This window comes from Salvelinus fontinalis, chromosome 5, assembly GCF_029448725.1.
Source record: "Salvelinus fontinalis isolate EN_2023a chromosome 5, ASM2944872v1, whole genome shotgun sequence".
In the NCBI taxonomy this organism is placed as follows: domain Eukaryota; kingdom Metazoa; phylum Chordata; class Actinopteri; order Salmoniformes; family Salmonidae; genus Salvelinus; species Salvelinus fontinalis.
The window spans coordinates 46,351,706-46,369,580 of NC_074669.1; the positions used below are offsets into that span (position 1 = coordinate 46,351,706).

The 17,875-nt window shown below is 42.0% G+C and overlaps 1 protein-coding gene across 2 annotated transcripts; it reads left to right on the forward strand.

The window, feature by feature from the left end:
* Positions 1 to 811: 811 nt before the first annotated feature.
* Positions 812 to 17,682, forward strand: LOC129855696 (mitogen-activated protein kinase 1-like). Of its 2 annotated transcripts, XR_008759549.1 has the most exons (10): positions 812 to 1,215; positions 2,760 to 2,942; positions 4,372 to 4,561; positions 5,378 to 5,494; positions 5,628 to 5,742; positions 6,990 to 7,121; positions 9,887 to 9,996; positions 13,490 to 13,618; positions 13,766 to 13,893; positions 17,244 to 17,682. XR_008759549.1 is itself a non-coding variant. In XM_055923625.1 (9 exons), the coding sequence occupies exons 1-8, from the start codon at positions 1,013 to 1,015 to the stop codon at positions 13,607 to 13,609; spliced, it is 1,170 nt and encodes a 389-aa protein (XP_055779600.1). In that variant the 5' UTR covers positions 812 to 1,012; the 3' UTR covers positions 13,610 to 13,618; positions 13,766 to 17,682. The 2 variants fall into 2 exon arrangements, 1 of the variants encoding a protein (XP_055779600.1); XM_055923625.1 differs by having other exon boundaries at positions 13,766 to 17,682.
* Positions 17,683 to 17,875: the final 193 nt, after the last annotated feature.

Here is a 17,875-nt window from a genome sequence, read left to right on the forward strand (position 1 = left end):
TTTACTTTGGATTCTTAAGTATGTTTAGAACCATATACTTTTAGACTTTTACTCAAGTAGTATTTTACTGGGTGACTTTTACTTGAGTAAGTTTCTATTAAGGTATCTATACTTTTACTCAAGTATGACAATTGGATACTTTTTCCACCACTGCTGTGATATGTGGTTGTCCACCCAGCTATCTTAAGATTTTTTGTATTTTTTATTTAGCATTTATTTAACTAGGCAAGTCAGTTAAGAACAAATTCTTATTTACAACGACTGCCTACCCCGGCCAAACCCTCCCCGAATACGGACGGCGCTGAGCCAATTGTGTACCGTCCTATGGGACTCCCGATCAAGAACAGTTGTGATACAGCCGGGATAGAACCAGGGTCTGTAGTGACATCTCTAGCACTGAGATGCAGTGCCTTAGACTGCTGCACCACTCGGGAGGCCCTAGGTGAATGCAATAACTGTAAGTCGCTCTGGATAAGAACGTCTGCTAAATGACTAACATGTAAATGTAAAATGGGTTGTAAAAATACATGAAACATGTCCTGGGTGTGGGGAAAATGGGGAAATAAAGGTTTTATCACAATCAACATCACATTGGATCACTTTTAAATGCGGAAGACACATTTCAGTTGAATACATTCAGGTGGAACTGACTAGGTATCCCGCTTAACGGAAGACACATTTCAGTTGAATGTGAACAAATGACTAGGTATCCCCCTTTCCCTTTTATTTGGGTTCAGTTGAAATGTTTATATTCAGCCTGCCATCCAGATGGTGGCAGTAACGCATCATTGTTGGGATGTCAACCGCTGCTTAAATTCCAAAGCAAAGAAGAACTAGAAACGAATCCATTTCCACACTCTGGAGGGGGGCCTTGAACGACTCGTATTCATCCGTCAACGAAACGAACCAAGGAAATATATTTAACCTTCCTAGCAACCTGAAGTCAATTTTAGAGTAGCGCCAGGCCCCCTCCCAAATATTGACTGAAAATAGTAGATTTCTAGACTGAATCATGGCGGATTCGAGCAACAGTGCTGCTTCGACTGGAGCTACAGGCTCGAATACTGGTGCCGCCGGGGCTGTTGAGCCCGAGGGAGCTACTGGAGCTGCGGGGATCAAGTCCGTTTTGGAGGTGGTAAAGGGGCAGAACTTTGACGTTGGCCCCCGCTATGTCAACCTCTCGTACATCGGGGAAGGGGCCTATGGAATGGTTTGGTAAGAGAAAATAAACAATGTTCGCCGTAAAAACGTTGCCTTCAGTATAAAAAAAAATATAAAAAACATGCCAGCTAAGCTTCGCCTGAAGGCGTTGGCTAGCTCACTGCCTCATATCGCCTATTAATTGGCATAATGACAACTAACGTTATCTGGATGTAAACGCACAATTCTACACATTCCCTTGTTGTGTATTCAATTGCATTTAACGTTACCATTGGTAGTGAGGAACTATTTATACGTAGTTAACTGGCTAGCTAGCAACAGATTGACAGCGTTTGGCTCACTTAGCTAACTATAGTAGTTACGTTTGTAGGTAGCTACTAGCTAGCTACGTTTTGTGGTTTTGGTATGTTTTGATGCCCACATATTGTATCCAAGTAACGTGCACAATTGCATAAAACGAACAAGCTAGTTTCTACAAGACACAACATACGTCGTTTGTAGTACATTGGGGCAAACAACGCTAGCTATCTAGCTAGTTTGCAAACTAACTAGCTATATTATAACTGCAGCGCAGGCTAACTTGCTAGCTATAAACGTTATCTTACAATTAGCTACCTAGCTAATAGGCGTGGTTCTTATGAGGCTGCCAAAATCTTTTTCAATACAGGAAGTGTGATGAAGTGATTGCGCAGGTCTTTGTAATCTTGATACATTGAACAGTCCATCGTTCACACAGCGTGAGTCGTTTCTTGATGGGTCAACTCTTACTAGCAAGTTAGTTACCGGTAGCTAACTAAACAGTTCGTTGGTTAGTTAACCAACCTCACTGATCATACCACTAGTTTTCTAATAGAAAATGTCTCGCGAGGCTTTCTGTGCAATGTTGCATAGTGCACAAGGTGGACGAGAGAATTGTTTAATTAAGCAAGATCAAAGATTGAGTTTAGCACGATTTCAGATGTTTTCATTGGTCCTTTTATGGTAAGGGAAACCAGACTTTACAGCTCCAGCTATATGCAGTATCAACATTTTATCTACTTCTTGTAGGTGTATGGATGTCAAGTCAGCAAGGCAAGTTTTGACTTGCGAGTCAGGGCATTTCTGGCCTTACTCAATTTATCTAAACAATGGCTAGGGAAAGTGTTACACCATTATTTCATACTTGACATTTTTTACCAAATGCAGAACTTCCTAGGGCACGCCATAGCATGCACACTCTGAATTTAATCAAAACCGTGTATAGACTGAATATTTATTTTGAATGGCTCAAGAACTTTTACATTTCCTTGACAGTTTTATTTACTAAGTTGTCAATTAGAGCCTAACCTTAATAATTCAATATGAGCCCCTCTTCTGCAATGGTTCCTCTTAGTTGGTTGTCTCATTGTGCTCAGGTGTCAGTCATCACTGTGTCACTATTATAAAGAACTGCCATGTCATATGCAATGTGCTGGGCTTATTGTGCAGGTTGTAACTGGAGCCCTCTCTTCCCCACATCTCTTTCTCTCTCCCTGTCTCTCTCTTACATCCCATCTCTCTCTCTCCTAACTCTCCCCCATATCTCTCCCTCTATCTTCTCTCTCCTCCACCCCACGCAGCTCGGCCAATGACGTCATGACGGATTCTCGCGTGGCCATTAAGAAGATCAGTCCATTTGAACATCAGACGTACTGTCAGCGCACACTGAGGGAGATCAAGATCCTGCTGCGGTTCCGCCATGAAAACATCATCGGCATCAACGACATCCTGAGGGCCCGCCGCATCGAGTGCATGAGGGACGTGTATTCTTTTACCCGGAAAGGGGGATACCTAGTCAGTTGTACAACTGAATACATTCAACTGAAATGTGTCTTCCGCATTTAACCCAACCTATCTGAATCAGAGACAAATGGGGAAACCGGCTGTCTCTCTCGCTCTCTCTCTGTGTTTGTGTGTTTGTTTGTGTGTGTGCTCGATCTCTGCACATTACTAGTGGTGGGTAGGCTAAATAAATACAACAGAATAGGCCTAATTAAAAAAAGGTAAACATTTTTATTTTTTATTATAAAGTAAATAAAACAGTTTCTGAAACTGCATAGCTAAGGCTCTACAGCCTGGATGAATTGCATAAATCTATCATTATGATGCTATGATACAGCCTGCATTGCGTAAATCTATCATGGTATTTGCTGGTCTGAGAAAAAAATTGCCTTTGATAAACCCATTTCATGTAATTCTACATCATTTTATATGAGTGGAGAACAGCTGAATATTTTTTAAATACCACACCAGAGCATATGAGCTGAGTGGAGTGAGGAGCCATGGTTGCGTAATTTTGCAGGTGGGTGGAGCGGATGTAAAAAAAAATATAAAAAAATAAAAAAAAATAAAAAAAATAATAAATATGGAACGTTGGCCTTCTCTCCCAGTCCAATTTCAATCCGGGTACTGTTCAGCCATGAGCTCTGGGCATGCTCTTCCCAGCATATTTCGGTTCCTTTATCACTATTTTAATAAGGCCTATTCTGTTGACTAGTCTGTCCAAGGAGTGAGGGTAAATAGTATGCATTTTCTCTACTATCTACTTTGTTTTACTTATTATTTTGGGTATAGGGAGGGTGAACAAAATGTACATTTGTGGGAGGGTCTGGTACAAATATATTTTACTGAAGGGAGGGCCATCCTTTTCATTTAAGAGATGTCCGATTTTTCTCCAAGTATCCCTCATTATAAATAACGTACAGTCCCGAAATGTTTTGCATGAGTGCAGTATTTCCTTGTTCCTAGGTTGATGACTGAACCTTTGTTTTCAGTGTTATAATTCCATGCAGAAGCATTGGAAAATAAGCAAATTCATTGGACCTGCGCTGAAGTGGAAATTACTGTAAATGAATGTTAGCAATACAGGGGGGGGGGGGCACGCAATATTGTTATGGATGTATAAAGGCCTTTATGTTTTCTAGAACTCCACCAAAAATTCACACTTAATACATGGAATTGTTTACGGTCAGGTTCAAATGGATATGTGGTTGTTGACCTGTAGTGCCCGTAACTGTCATATTCCTCCTCATCCTCTGTTGTCTCTTTAAATGGCGCCCCCTGTTGGTTCTTAACTATATAGTGCTGAACCTCATGGAGACAGACCTTTTCAAGCTTAGATCAAACAGAATAACATGGGTTATGGTTTGGTCCCCCTCTGTTCGTTAGGTTCCTTAACCCCTTGTTTCCCAGCTACATAGTGCAGGACCTGATGGAGACAGACCTGTACAAGCTCCTGAAGACCCAGATGTTGAGCAACGACCACACCTGCTACTTCTTGTACCAGATCCTGAGAGGCCTGAAGTACATCCACTCTGCCAACGTGCTGCACCGTGACCTCAAGCCCTCCAATCTGCTCATCAACACCACTTGTGACCTCAAGGTAATAATAACCAGAATACTACTACTAACCCTATATCTACAATACTACTACTGCTAACTCCAACTGTAACCTTAAGGCATGGTTAGCTACCCATTGGTCTAAGATCAGGGATGATATTTATAAAGTGTTTCAGAGTATAAGTGCTGTTCTATGGTCAGTATTGCCTTGTCAATTATTTTTTATTTATTTAACTAGGCAAGTCAGTTAAGAACAAATTCTTATTTTACAATGACGGCCTACCCAGGCCAAACCCTCCCCAAATCAGGACAACGCTGGGCCAGTTGTGCCCCACCCTATGGGACTACAGATCACTGCCGGTTGTGATACAGCGCTGGATCAAACCAGGGTCTGTAGTAACGCCTCTAGCACTGAGATGCAGTGCCTTTGACCGCTGCGCCACTTGGGAGCCTTAACTATTGCCTACCACTGGGCGCGTACTCGTGATACTCAGTGCCGAAGCGTGCTGCTCAGACCACTGTGCTACAGCAGTTCACTAATGGACCGGAGGCACCTGATCCTAGATCAGCACTTTTTCTCTGGGACACTTATGAATACGCCCATGTTTACACTAGCTATCACCCAATCATAACCATTAGAGAGTGGGGAAATCTAACCTTGGACCAGTGGTTAGGGTTTAACCAACGTGTGAAGAAAAGTATCTACTCTATAACCAGAAGAGGGCGTTGTGAAGATTTGCTGGCATCAACAGGCCTGTATTATTCCACCGATTCTGTTGCAAATTGTTTCTTAAGTGGAAGCTTTGTGTATGTGTGTCTACATGCTTCTCTGTGTGTTTTAACGAGCCTCCTCCGTCAGATCTGTGACTTTGGGCTGGCACGGATAGCTGACCCAGAGCATGACCACACAGGCTTCCTGACAGAGTATGTGGCTACGCGCTGGTACAGGGCTCCCGAGATCATGCTCAACTCCAAGGTGTGTGTGTGTGTGTGGACTGTGCATTGATTCCATGTCTGTGGACCATGTTTTCTCTGTCAGGGCTACTCCTAGTTCTTTGATAGTGCGTATGTGAATTAATGTGTTTGTACTTACTCTGTGTGTTGTTCAGGGCTACTCCAAGTCCATTGATATCTGGTCAGTGGGCTGCATCCTGGCTGAGATGCTGTCCAACAGACCCATCTTCCCTGGGAAGCACTACCTGGACCAGCTCAACCACATACTGGGTGAGAGAGAGACAGCGTGCGATCCAAATGGCAGCCGAATCCCTATCTAGTGCACTTCTTTTGACCAGAGCCTTATGGGCCCTAGTCAAAAGTAGTACAATATATAGGGCAATAGGGTGTGACACTCCCTCAAACTTTTGCATGACTTGCTGTGTGCTCTTTTCCGAAATACCCTTTGGAAATATCCTTGACTTTGACTTCTGTCTGTGAGAAGGGTGGACATGGCAAAACTTACCTGAACTTGCCTTATACACTGAACAAAAATAGATCCTCAGGATCTTGTCACGGTATATCTATGCATTCAAATTGCCATTGGTAAAATGATATTGTGTTCGTTGTCTGTAGCTTTTGCCTGCCCATACCATAACAGCACCGCCACCATGGGGCACTCTGTTGACATCCGCAAACCACTCGCCCACACAACGCCATAGACTCTGTCTGCCATCTGCCCGGTACAGTTGAAACCGGGATTCATTGGTGAAGAGCACACTTCTCCAGTGTGCCAGTGGCCATTGAAGGTGAGCATTTGCCCACTGAACTCGGTTACGACGCAGAATTCCAGTCAGGTCAAGACCCTGGTGAAGACGACGGAGATGAGCTTCCCTGAGAAGGTTTCTGACAGTTTGTGCAGAAATTCTTTGGTTGTGCAAACCCACAGTTTCATCAGTTGTCCGGGTGGCTGTTTTCAGACAATCCTGCAGGTGAGGAAGCCGGATTTGGAGGTCCTGTGCTGGCTTGCTAACATGTGGTCTGCCGTTGTGAGGCCGGTTGGACATATTGTCAAACTTTCTAAAATGACGCGGTAGAGAAATTTAACATTCAATTCTCTGGCAACAGCTCTGGTGGACATTCCTGCAGTCAGCATGCCAATTGCACGCTCCCTCAACTTGAGACATCTGTGGCATTGTGTTGTGTGACAAAACTGCACATTTTAGTGGCAATTTATTGCCCCCAGCGCAAGGTGCACCTGTGTAATTATCATTCTGTTTAATCAGCTTTTTGATATGCCACACCTATCAGATGGATGGATTATCTGGGCAAAGGAGAAATGCTCACTTACGGGGATGTAAACAAATTTGTGCACAAATGGATCTCCTGAAACATGGGACCAACACTTTACATGTTGTGTTTTATAATTTTCGTTCAGTATAAATTTTATATTTCCAATTTCAAAGCATTTCAACTGTTTGCTACCTTGTGTCCTGCTGAACAGGACCCAGGTTTAAAGTGTGTGATTGGTTGTTCAGGGATCCTGGGCTCTCCCACTCCGGACGACCTGAACTGCATCATCAACATGAAGGCCAGGAACTACCTGCAGTCTCTGCCTGAGAAACCCAAGATCCCCTGGAACAAGCTGTTCCCCAAGGCGGACAGCAAGGGTAGAACACACACACATTATTACACTACATTATAGTAATTTATCTTACTGTGAGTGACTTAGTGCATTCATCTTAGGGTCACTAGGTAAGATTGTCATAGTAAGTAAAACTGTTCTTCAATAAAGCAGCAATTAGCGAAGTCAGTGCAATGTTTAGTGCAAGAAAGGCAAGTATAACAGCATTGTTTTATTTTTCACACATGCTCACATTGATGTGTACCCACCTTCCCATGCTAACATACACAAAATGCATACATTCACAGTTTTCAAATACATTTGCAAGCATTATATGCATACACACACACTCCCCTTTTCCTTGCTTCACTAGTGGTCCCTGTTCTCCTACTCATGTGTGAGCTTATGGGAATACTGGCTTTTGGTACACCGAGTAGACATCAACCTAGTTAAAATGGTAACATTAGGTGTCTATCCTTCCCTGTCATGTTGGATTGTGGTATTTATGGATCATCTATTGATTTTGGGAAGAACTATCTGTTTAAAGGTCATGAACAGTAAAAAAAAAAAAAACATCTTTTTCATTCAATTTGATATTTGGATGAAACAAGATCAAAGTATGTTGACCAAAGTATGAAAATGACTGTTGCTTCTACATTGAGCAAGTTTGATCATAAAGTTAGTGGTCCCCTCCCCCATGTCAAACACTTGGATTCAGGAGGTAGGATTATTAAGGGGATAGGGTGACATCGCCCTAACTAATTTTAATACACCAATAGTAACATGATATTCCCTTACCTAATTTAAATAAGTATAGCCTTGTAACCAAGATTGGCGAAGGGTGCCAAAATGTGACTGTTGGGTGTCAGCAAATATATATAATACAAATTTTACACTTCATCTATGGCAAAGATACTTGTATGTTTCCCCTTTCATCTGTGTCTGGTGTTAGCTAGTTACTGGCTAGCTAGGTCTTCAGCCAGCATGAAACAAAAAGGGGAGAAGAGTTGTTCAAAGTTGTCAACACATCTGTCTGTTGCTGTGAACCGCATCCCAAGAGACATAACATTGATTTAATTTCGATGTGCTTTGAGTTGCTTTGTGTATCAAAATTAGCTTGATGATTTAACTGCAACACGGCCCCACTGCATCCAAGTTGATTTACACACTACTGGTCAAAAGTTTTAGAACACCAACTCATTCAAGGGTTTCTTAATTTGTACTATTTTCTACATTGTAGAATAGGAGTGAAGACATCAAAACTATGAAATAACACATATGGAATCATGTAGTAACCAAAAAAAAGTGTTAAACAAATCAATATATTTTATATTTGAGATTCTTCAAAGTAGCCACCCTTTGCCTTGTTGACAGCTTTGCACACTCTTGGCATTCTCTCAACCAGATTCACCTGGAATGCTTTTCCAACAGAGTTCCCACATATGCTGAGCACTTGTTGGCTGCTTTTCCTTCACTCTGCGGTCCGACTCGTCCCAAACCATCTCAATTTGGTTGAGGTCGGGGGACTATGGAGGCCAGGTCACCTCCAGCCCTTACACAGCCTGGAGGTGTGTTGGGTCATTGGGCTGTTGAAAAACAAATGATAGTCCCACTAAGCGCAAACCAGATGGGATGGTGTATCGCTGCAGAATGCTGTGGTAGCCATGCTGGTAAAGTGTGCACATGCGGAGATCATCCGTTCACCCACACCGCGTCTCACAAAGACACTGCGGTTAGAACCAAAAATCTCCAATTTGAACTCCAGACCAAAGGACAAATTTCCACTGGTCTTATGTCCATTGCTCGTGTTTCTTGGCCCAAGCAAATCTCTTCTTATTATTGGTGTCCTTTAGTAGTGGTTTCTTTGCAGCAATTTGACCATGAAGGCCTGATTTCATGCAGTCTCCTCTGAACAGTTGATGTTGAAGTGTCTGTTACTTGAATTCTGAAGCATTTATTTGGGCTGCTATTTGAGGCTGGTAACTCTAATGAACTTATCCTCTGCAGCAGAGGTAACTCTGGGTCTTCCTTTCCTGTGGCGGTCCTCATGAGAACCAGTTTCATCATAGTGCTTGACAGTCTTTGCGACTGCACTTGAAGAAACTTTCAAAGTTTTGACATTTTCTGTGTTGACTAACCATGTCTTAAAGTAATGATGGACTGTCATTTCTCTTTGCTTATTTGAGCTGTTGTTGCTATAATATGGACTAGGTCTTTTACCAAATAGGGCTATCATCTGTATACCACACCTACTTAGTCACAACACAACTGATTGGCTCAAATGCACTAAGAAGGAAAGAAATTCCACAAATTAAATGCATTCCAGGTGACTACCTCATGAAGCTGGTCGAGAGAATGCCAAGAGTGTGCAAAGGGGGGCTACTTTGAAGAATTTTAAATATAAAATATATTTAGATTTGTTAAACACTTTTTTTGGTTACATGATTCCAGATGTGTCATTTCATAGTTTTGATGTCTTCATTTTTATTCTACAATGTAGAAAATAGTACAAATGAAGAAACCTTTGAATGAGTTGGTGTTTTAAAACTTTTGACCGGTAGTGTAGGTGTTTCAAAGAGCTGTCAGTCAAGGCGAGTTCATGAATGTAAACTCCCCCGGCCCACTCGGTATGTCTTTTCAAACTTCCTGGTAGTTAGCCATGAGAGGGGGGGAAAGCATTTTTCTCCGATGTTGAGCATTTCTATCCAAAACACATATTATTGCTGATATTTGAGTAACTCAAAAGCCTTTTACATGGGAACCAGAATGCATGTTAAAGACCTTTTTAACAACACCCGTCTCTCCCTCCAGCTCTGGACCTGCTGGGCCGCATGTTGACCTTTAACCCTATCAAGCGCATCACGGTAGAGGAGGCCCTGGCTCATCCCTATCTGGAGCAGTACTACGACCCCACTGACGAGGTATGACAGCAGCAGGCCGCCCTCACATACTGTAGTGCCCTGTCCAGAAACCATCAAAGGCCCTTTTCACATGAAATTCGTTACTCTGGTACAATTTCCTGAAGCGTTTGAGAATTTTACAAAATATGTTTTGCTTTCACAACACCTAAAAATAGACCACATTTTACATGCTAGCTTTCTTAACGGGCAAAAAGTTCCACGCGGCTCACGCTGTCACGTCACAATGCCTGAAACTTTGGTCCTGGATTGTGGTCCCACTACTCCCGCAGGTCCAGGATTTGTTTCAGCCATTGGTTCGTTTGCGTTTTACAGATGCTCTACAGCACGGATCAGTAGGGATGCGCATCTTTCCCTTTCAAGACATTTCGTTGTGTATCTAGGTTACATGGGCTCTGATACGATACAAGAACAATACATTTTTAGTTTGAAACAATTCGCTGCGATTCAGTTTAGAGAACAAATTGATGTGATACGATTCGATGCACTAACATTTGTTGAATAAACACATTTTCCATTCTAAATAAAAATCTGCTGCTGCTGGTTCTCATGAGCTGGGCATCTCTGAGCTGTATGAATGTAAGCAAGCCCCGTTCAGCAGGTATAGCCAGTAGCTTACTTTTATTCCAGTAAAACACAATTTTCAACAGCGTATAGATAATAATACCCTAGCAAATTATATAGGTTGTCACTCAACTATAGTAATAAAGCCTAATATCGCGTGAGCCATTTTAGCATTTGAATGCTGAAGGACAGGCAGCCTACCTCGCGTTGGTCAGGGTGTCAGGCTGGGCACAGTGCGCTGTTTGATTAGGATACTGATAGGCGTGTAACATTTCAACAAACCCACTGTAGCACTTTACTTCTCATATCCCACTCTGGGCTAATGTGATGGGCTGTAACTGCTAAGTAGCTCTCTGTAGCCCTGGCAGTCCGTCCATACAGTATGTAGAAAGTGCAACACAAGGTGCATTGGATAATTCATTGACGACTTCAGCTTGCTTATATAGAGTGGGTACTACTTGTTTGCTGAAATGGGTACGAGAGAGCGAAGTTCATAATGTGGCGCAAGCACTTTCAAGAGGCGCTGAAAACCCCCTATTCTTCTCAACCACCGAGAATGGGTGTATATCCGTGGCTATAAACATACCTATCGCTCTTGTAGTTTCTTTGGCCAGGTCAGAATCAGCTGCGAAGGCCTGTTTGGATGCACAGGGGAGATAAAGGTTTTTCTTTTTTTAGTTTCCGTCTTGCTCCAGTGGTAGGAATACTGAGGTGACGTCGTCCTGTCAACATGTCAAAATCAAATCCAATTTTGGTGTCATACACATTTAGCAGATGTTATTGTGGGTGTAGTGAAATGCTTGTGTTCCTAGCTCCAACGGTGTAGTAATATCTAACAATGCACACATCTAAAAGTAAAATTATGGAATTAAGAAATGTAGCAATATTAGGACGAGCAATGTCAGTCTGGAGTGTATATGTATGTGATGGGATGTATAGACATTATGGGCAGTATGTGGGTAGAATATTTTGTATATTTGTAGAATACATAGGATAGAAGTGTGTGTGTGTGTGTGCTTGCGCGCGCACACAGCAATAGTTAAATAGGATGGCATTGACCAGAATACAGTATATACATATGAAATGAGTTAAACAGTATGCAAACATTATTACAGTGACCCGTGATTCCATGTCTATGTACATAGGGCAGCAGCCTCCATGGTGCAGGGTTGAGTAACCGAGTGGTAGCCGGCTACTTACAGTGGCTAAGTACCAGGTGGTGATACAGCCCGACAGAATGCATCTGTAAAAGTTTGTTCGGGTCTTAAGGCCCAAGCCAAATTTATTCAGCCTCCTGATGCTGACGATGATGGAGAATTCTCCTGGTTTATCGACCCCACCACTCGCCATTGTAGAGAACTGGATCCCGGCTGCGTATCACAAAAGGACAGTTTGAAATGCGGCAATTGAGATTTTATTTTAGATTAAAATGTTTGCATGGGCACTAGTTGTTTCAACGGAATAGTCTGAAATGTTTTTTTTTCTCCCCCAGCTCAGATTGACTCGAGGCATACAACGTAACGTAGGCATAGCCTATAGGCCTAGTGTTTTTATATATTTTCTTTAATTTATTTATTTGGGTTCACAGTGCGGTATGAGTACGGTTATACCCCTAACTATTGATATTCCCTAGGGTTGTTACATGCTTTAGTTCACCACTGAAGGAGAGGATGCATCAGTTGTCACAAAATATGAGATTTTCAGAAGGTAGATGTGAAAGCGCCCTAAGGTGTTATGATTTCGTGTACTGTAGCCTATTTGTTGTATACTGTTATTACACTTAAGAAAATATACGGAACAAAAATATAAATGCAACATGCAATAATTTCAATGACTTCTTCATTGAGATACAGTTCATATAAGGAAATCAGCCAAATTAAATCAATTCATTAGGCCCTAATCTATGGATTAAACATGGCTGGGTAGGGGTGCAGCTATGGGTGGGCCTGGGAGGCCATAGTCCCACCCCCTGGGGAACCAGTCTCAGCCAATCAGAATGAGTTTTTCTGCACAAAGGGGCCTTATTACAGACAGAAATACTCCTCAGTTTCATCAGCTGTCTTAGCTTTTGCCTGCCCATACCATAACCCCACTGCCAATATTGGGCACTCTGTTGACATCTGCAAACCACTCGCCCACACAACGCCATAGACTCTGTCTGCCATCTGCCCGGTACAGTTGAAACCGGGATTCATCTGTGAAGAACACTTCTCCAGCGTGCCAGTGGCCATCGACGGTTAGCATTTGCCCACTGAAATTGGTTACGACAATGAACTGCAGTCAGGTCAAGATGCGGTTGAGGACAATGAGCACACAGATGCGTTTCCCTGAGACTGTTTCTTCCTTGTGCAAACCCACAGTTTCATCAGCTGTCCGGGTGGCTGGTTTCAGATGATCCCGCTGGTGAAGAAACCGGCTGTGGAGGTCTCAGGCTGGCATGGTTACACGTGATCTGCAGTTGTGAGGCCGGTTGGACATACTGCCAAATTCTCTTAAGTGACGGAGGGGGCATGTGCTAGAGAAATTAACATTCAATTCTCTGGCAACAGCTCTGATGGACATTCCTGCAGTGAGCATGCCAATTGCACGCTATCTCAACTTGAGACATCTGTGGCATTGTGTTGTGACACAACTGCACATTTTAGTGGCCTTTTATTGTCCCCAGCACAAGGTGCACCTGTGTAATGATCATGCTGTTTAATCAGCTTCTTGATATGCCACACCTGTCAGGTGGATTAATTATTTTGGCAAAGGAGAAATGCTCACTAACAGGGATGTAAACAAATTTGTGCACAACATTTGAAAGATATAAGCTTTTTGTGCGTATCTAAAATTATGGGATCTTTCATTTCAGCTCATGAAACATGGGACCAACTTTACATTTTGCATTTCTATTTTTGTTCAGTGTAGTATTTTCATTGTGTTTGTGTAGCCTGTAGCAGAGGAGCCGTTCACCTTCACCATGGAGCTGGATGACCTGCCTAAGGAGAAGCTGAAGGAGCTCATCTTTGAGGAGACGTTCCGCTTCCAGGCCACCTACCAGGGCTCCTGAGACATAGAGGTACACACACATACATACACTTACATCACTCCATAACGATTACTAGAGCTTTGAAAAAGATAGGTGGGCATTCTGCTCACACATGAAGACACTTTTAGCTGTGATTTTTCTTTTGTCATTTTCATCCCCTGTTCATTTGTGTTTCAGCTTTGAAGACGAGTGACAAAGCGAGTCTTGAAACCGTCTTGGAGTCTTGAAACAGGAAGACTCCAAACGACAAGATACAAAAACAACATATATACAGCATACAAAAAAAGGACCAGAAACATTTAACAGTTAGTATTTTCTTATATATATATTTTTATTTCTATCGCGGGGAAGTTGTGTTTTTTTGGTAGGGTGGACTGTTGTCTACTTAAAGGAAAGATTCACCCATTTTGAATGTTATTTTGTTTATGTGCATCTCAGCGACGTTCTATTGATTCCCGGGTTATTTCATGTGTATCCTGAGCTATTGCCAATCAAACAGGCAGAAATTCGGATGGTATGTCGTAGCATTGTGATAAAGCCGCTATCACTACACTGTAAGTTAATAGGAATTTGACTGTTAGATCGCAAAAACATCTATAATACATGTCAGAATACTGGCTGATGTCACACGGGAGGTTGTCTTCTCTCGAATGAGCCATTGATCATATTTTTGTGATTATTCCTACCTCGAAATGTGTAATTAAACAGAGGGTCCACCACATTTCTCCTATTTGTCTGTTCTTTTTAGTTGATGATGCATTTCATGGTTCCATTGCATATGTCAGACTCAGCTCTGAGGCACATCGAGCTGCAGGTTAAATATGGTGAGATTGTAGTCTCCTAAATTGATAGTGCTGTTTGTTTAGGCAATTTTACAACTAACTATTTTACATGCTGATATTGACTCTGGTGTTATTTTTGTGTAGCTACATTTGCTAGCCAGCCCAGCCCGCCAGCCAGCCCATAAAGAGAGCATTGGATTGTGGGTTTTGTTGTCGAATTGAGCTGCAATTGATTTCCATTTTCACATGTTGCTACCAACCTTATTATAACAACAGAATGAAACATTTGTTCACAAAAATATTGTTCTTACATTAGTGTTATTTAACACTGTAAATTATAGGAATGAGTGGTGTTGGGTGGATGTTTTCTTTAAGTACTACTGTGCTCATTTTAACCACCATCAGGATACTCTTCCCTCTTCTTTTACTGCTTTCTGCGAAGTGTGTACCGTTTAAAAAGCAAGAACTTAATCTTATTCTCCCGTCTGACCAACTCCATTTACCACTCTTCCCTGTGAGCCTTTGTTCTTTTTCCCCCTCTGTAAATCTGTGTTCTTTCTCACTAGTCACAGTATATGTTACTGTATTAACCAACACCTTACTGTCTGTCTTGCTCCATGGAATTATTGTTTGAGAAAAAAAGAGAGAAAATATGGATGGGTGCTGGTTATATGTGTACATACATGGTTTTGTTTGTGTGATCTCGTGGCGGTTTGTACACCGTTATTTGAATGTTTATGATCAGTCAGGAGTCGTATTTGTATGTTTTGAAGTTAATATTTGAGAATAATTTAACGTTTTTGGGGGGGACCACTGATTTCTAGACATTCTTTACTTGCAAAAACAAACATTCTATGTTTTACTGGCATGTTGAAGTTTTATATTTCGTTGTATTTTCTTTAGAAATGATGTATGTTGTTCATCTAAATGAACATGCATACATTCTTGAAATGTACAAAAGTGGCAAAGGGAGAGTGGGATGGAGGCATGGAGAGACGAGAAATGGCTTGAATCGTCTTTGTACTGTAACCCACAGCTGGCTTTCTCTATCCACACTTATAAAGAGGACGTCAGCGTTTTCAGATAGAAATACATTACCCAGAACAAGCATGATTACCCCACATCTTAGAAATGCTGACGTGATTCCCCTATTCTTTCTGTGCTAGTCTGACTCACTAACACCGATCAGCGACATGCCACAGAACCTCACCGGTCCTTAAATGGGAGGTCAAGAAAAAAACTCCAATCTTTGTTGGAGAGGGGTACCTATAGTATGTTTCTCTTTGCCCAAAACCAAATTCAATTTGAAATCAGCCTCCATATTAGAAAATGTTAAGTTCTCTGCCTGTTTGCCATTCCTCTCTCTCTCCTCCCTTCATGTGTCTGGTATCGTTTCAGGGAGGACAGTGATCTGTAAATATTGTTCATTTATTTAGTTGTGGAGGGTGGCAGGCAGAATCAGCAGATATACGGCTGACATTTACTTTAAGCTTGTGTTAAACTTATAATGGTTACGGTGTCTATGGTAATTAGTGGCTGATTTGCTCTTTGTTTTATGGTGATTGTTGCTCAGAGCTTAACGCATCGCTGTCAGATCTCCGAGTGTCACATTTTCCACTCACATCTAACAGTGGACTGCTCCATTTTGCCATAGCACATCCTCAGCCCCTCAGAAGCTATAAGCCTATTCATTTGTAGAAGTGGCCCTACTTTCAGATCTGGGATCAGTTTAGCCTCTCCTAATCCTTACATTTAGTCAATAGAGGAGGCGTAGAGTAAATCTGAGGCCAGGGCTGTGTTCAGTACGTTCTGGAACGTTCAATTGAACGGAAGCAATGCTGTACTGAATGACCAGTTGAAAAACAGGGATGGGTTGGGTAACGCTGTCAGCATGGCTACTGCCCTTTTTAAAAACGCTGTCAGTTATGAGCAAACACACCTCAGTGTGTTCAAGAATGTTTTTGGGAAACGTGTCGGTCAGTACAAACCGTTCCGCAAATGTTAAAGCGAACTGAACGCACCTCTGATCGATCAGTGCATATGGGCAGGATCATCCATTCCACACCCCTCAATTACCAGCCATGCTTTACTCAAAGGGCTTTACCCCTCAGGTCGCACCCACCTTACATTTATCTCGCTTCTGATTGGCTGAGACCTCCCAAATCACATCCCAGGTTGCGCTGCCATTCATTTACTCATTTTCTTTTTCTCTTATTTTCTCCTGTACATTATTTTTTTTTTTTTTTTTTTCTCTCCTCCCTTGAACTGATTACTTCCCCCCCCCATCATGGCTAGAAATTAAAGCAGATCTGATTTAAAGGGAAGGAGCATTGCTTGAGGGACATCTGTTCGTCATGTTGGGGGAAGAGGGGTTACTTGCGTCAATCATCTCAATCAGCGCACCTGCACTTTGCCACAGTAACCAAACTTTTTCCCCTTCTGTTTTTTTCTTTCTTGTTTTAGTCTCATTGGCCTATTCTTTTGCGCTTACTTAAATGTATTTTCCCTCCCTCTAATCTGCTTGTTTTTCTGGGCAGATTTTTCATGGAAGCTCACTGGAGCTCGTCACACTTTTTATTGAGTGTGTGCGTGTCAAGTGTCTTAACACACATTTGCGGTGTCCCACCCTGGTCCGCACTGTTTCAGTGTGTGTGTATAGTCTGTCATTGAAACACAGCAGACACTACTACAATCGGCAGGATGTATGCATGTGTCTCTCTGCGTCTGTGTTTTATCGTTTTGAAACGCACTCCAGAGGCTTTCCCCTTACTTGTATCTGCATGTTTGGATTCTTGTGACTGTCTGTCGTTCTCTGACCAAAAGCTGCTTTACTATCCCCCAACCCCTTTTTTACCCTCCCCCCTCCCCACCAGCGACACGACCCAACTGACCGCCAGTCTCATCGGAGGACCATGCGAATAAACCAACCAACGGGACCATGTTTGCAATACGCAATCACTCACTTTTTCACAGACACACGCATACACACATCCTTGCACACAAAACACACCACATATGTACACGCACACAATACATGAATAAAACATGCATAGTCAGGCCGGTTTCTAAATAATGTCCTTTTTTAAATGGCTGTTCTTATTATTGTTATAGTGATGAGTTGTTTATTTTTTTTAATACTAAGGGAGTTTTTTATTTTTTATTAATGTTTTTATTTCTCTTTTTTGTTTCTCTTATGGTTGTGCTATTACTAGTAGTGTTTTCACAGATATGAGCTATTGAGGGTTATCGTCTGAGTATTATGAATTAAACAATTATATACATATAATAAATACAATTCCTGATACTGGTAAAGTGTCTGTTGGTTTTCTTTGTCTTATGGTCTGTCCTTGTTCATGGTACTGAATGGCAGTTTGGACAGCGTTATAGAAATATCTTAGGATACTAGTGAATTTACCAGTAATATTCGCTGTTAACGTGTCACAACCTGCTAAAAAGAGCAATCTCCTCCCTCCTGTTCAAAGCCAAGTTGTCTGTCCTGTTAGAC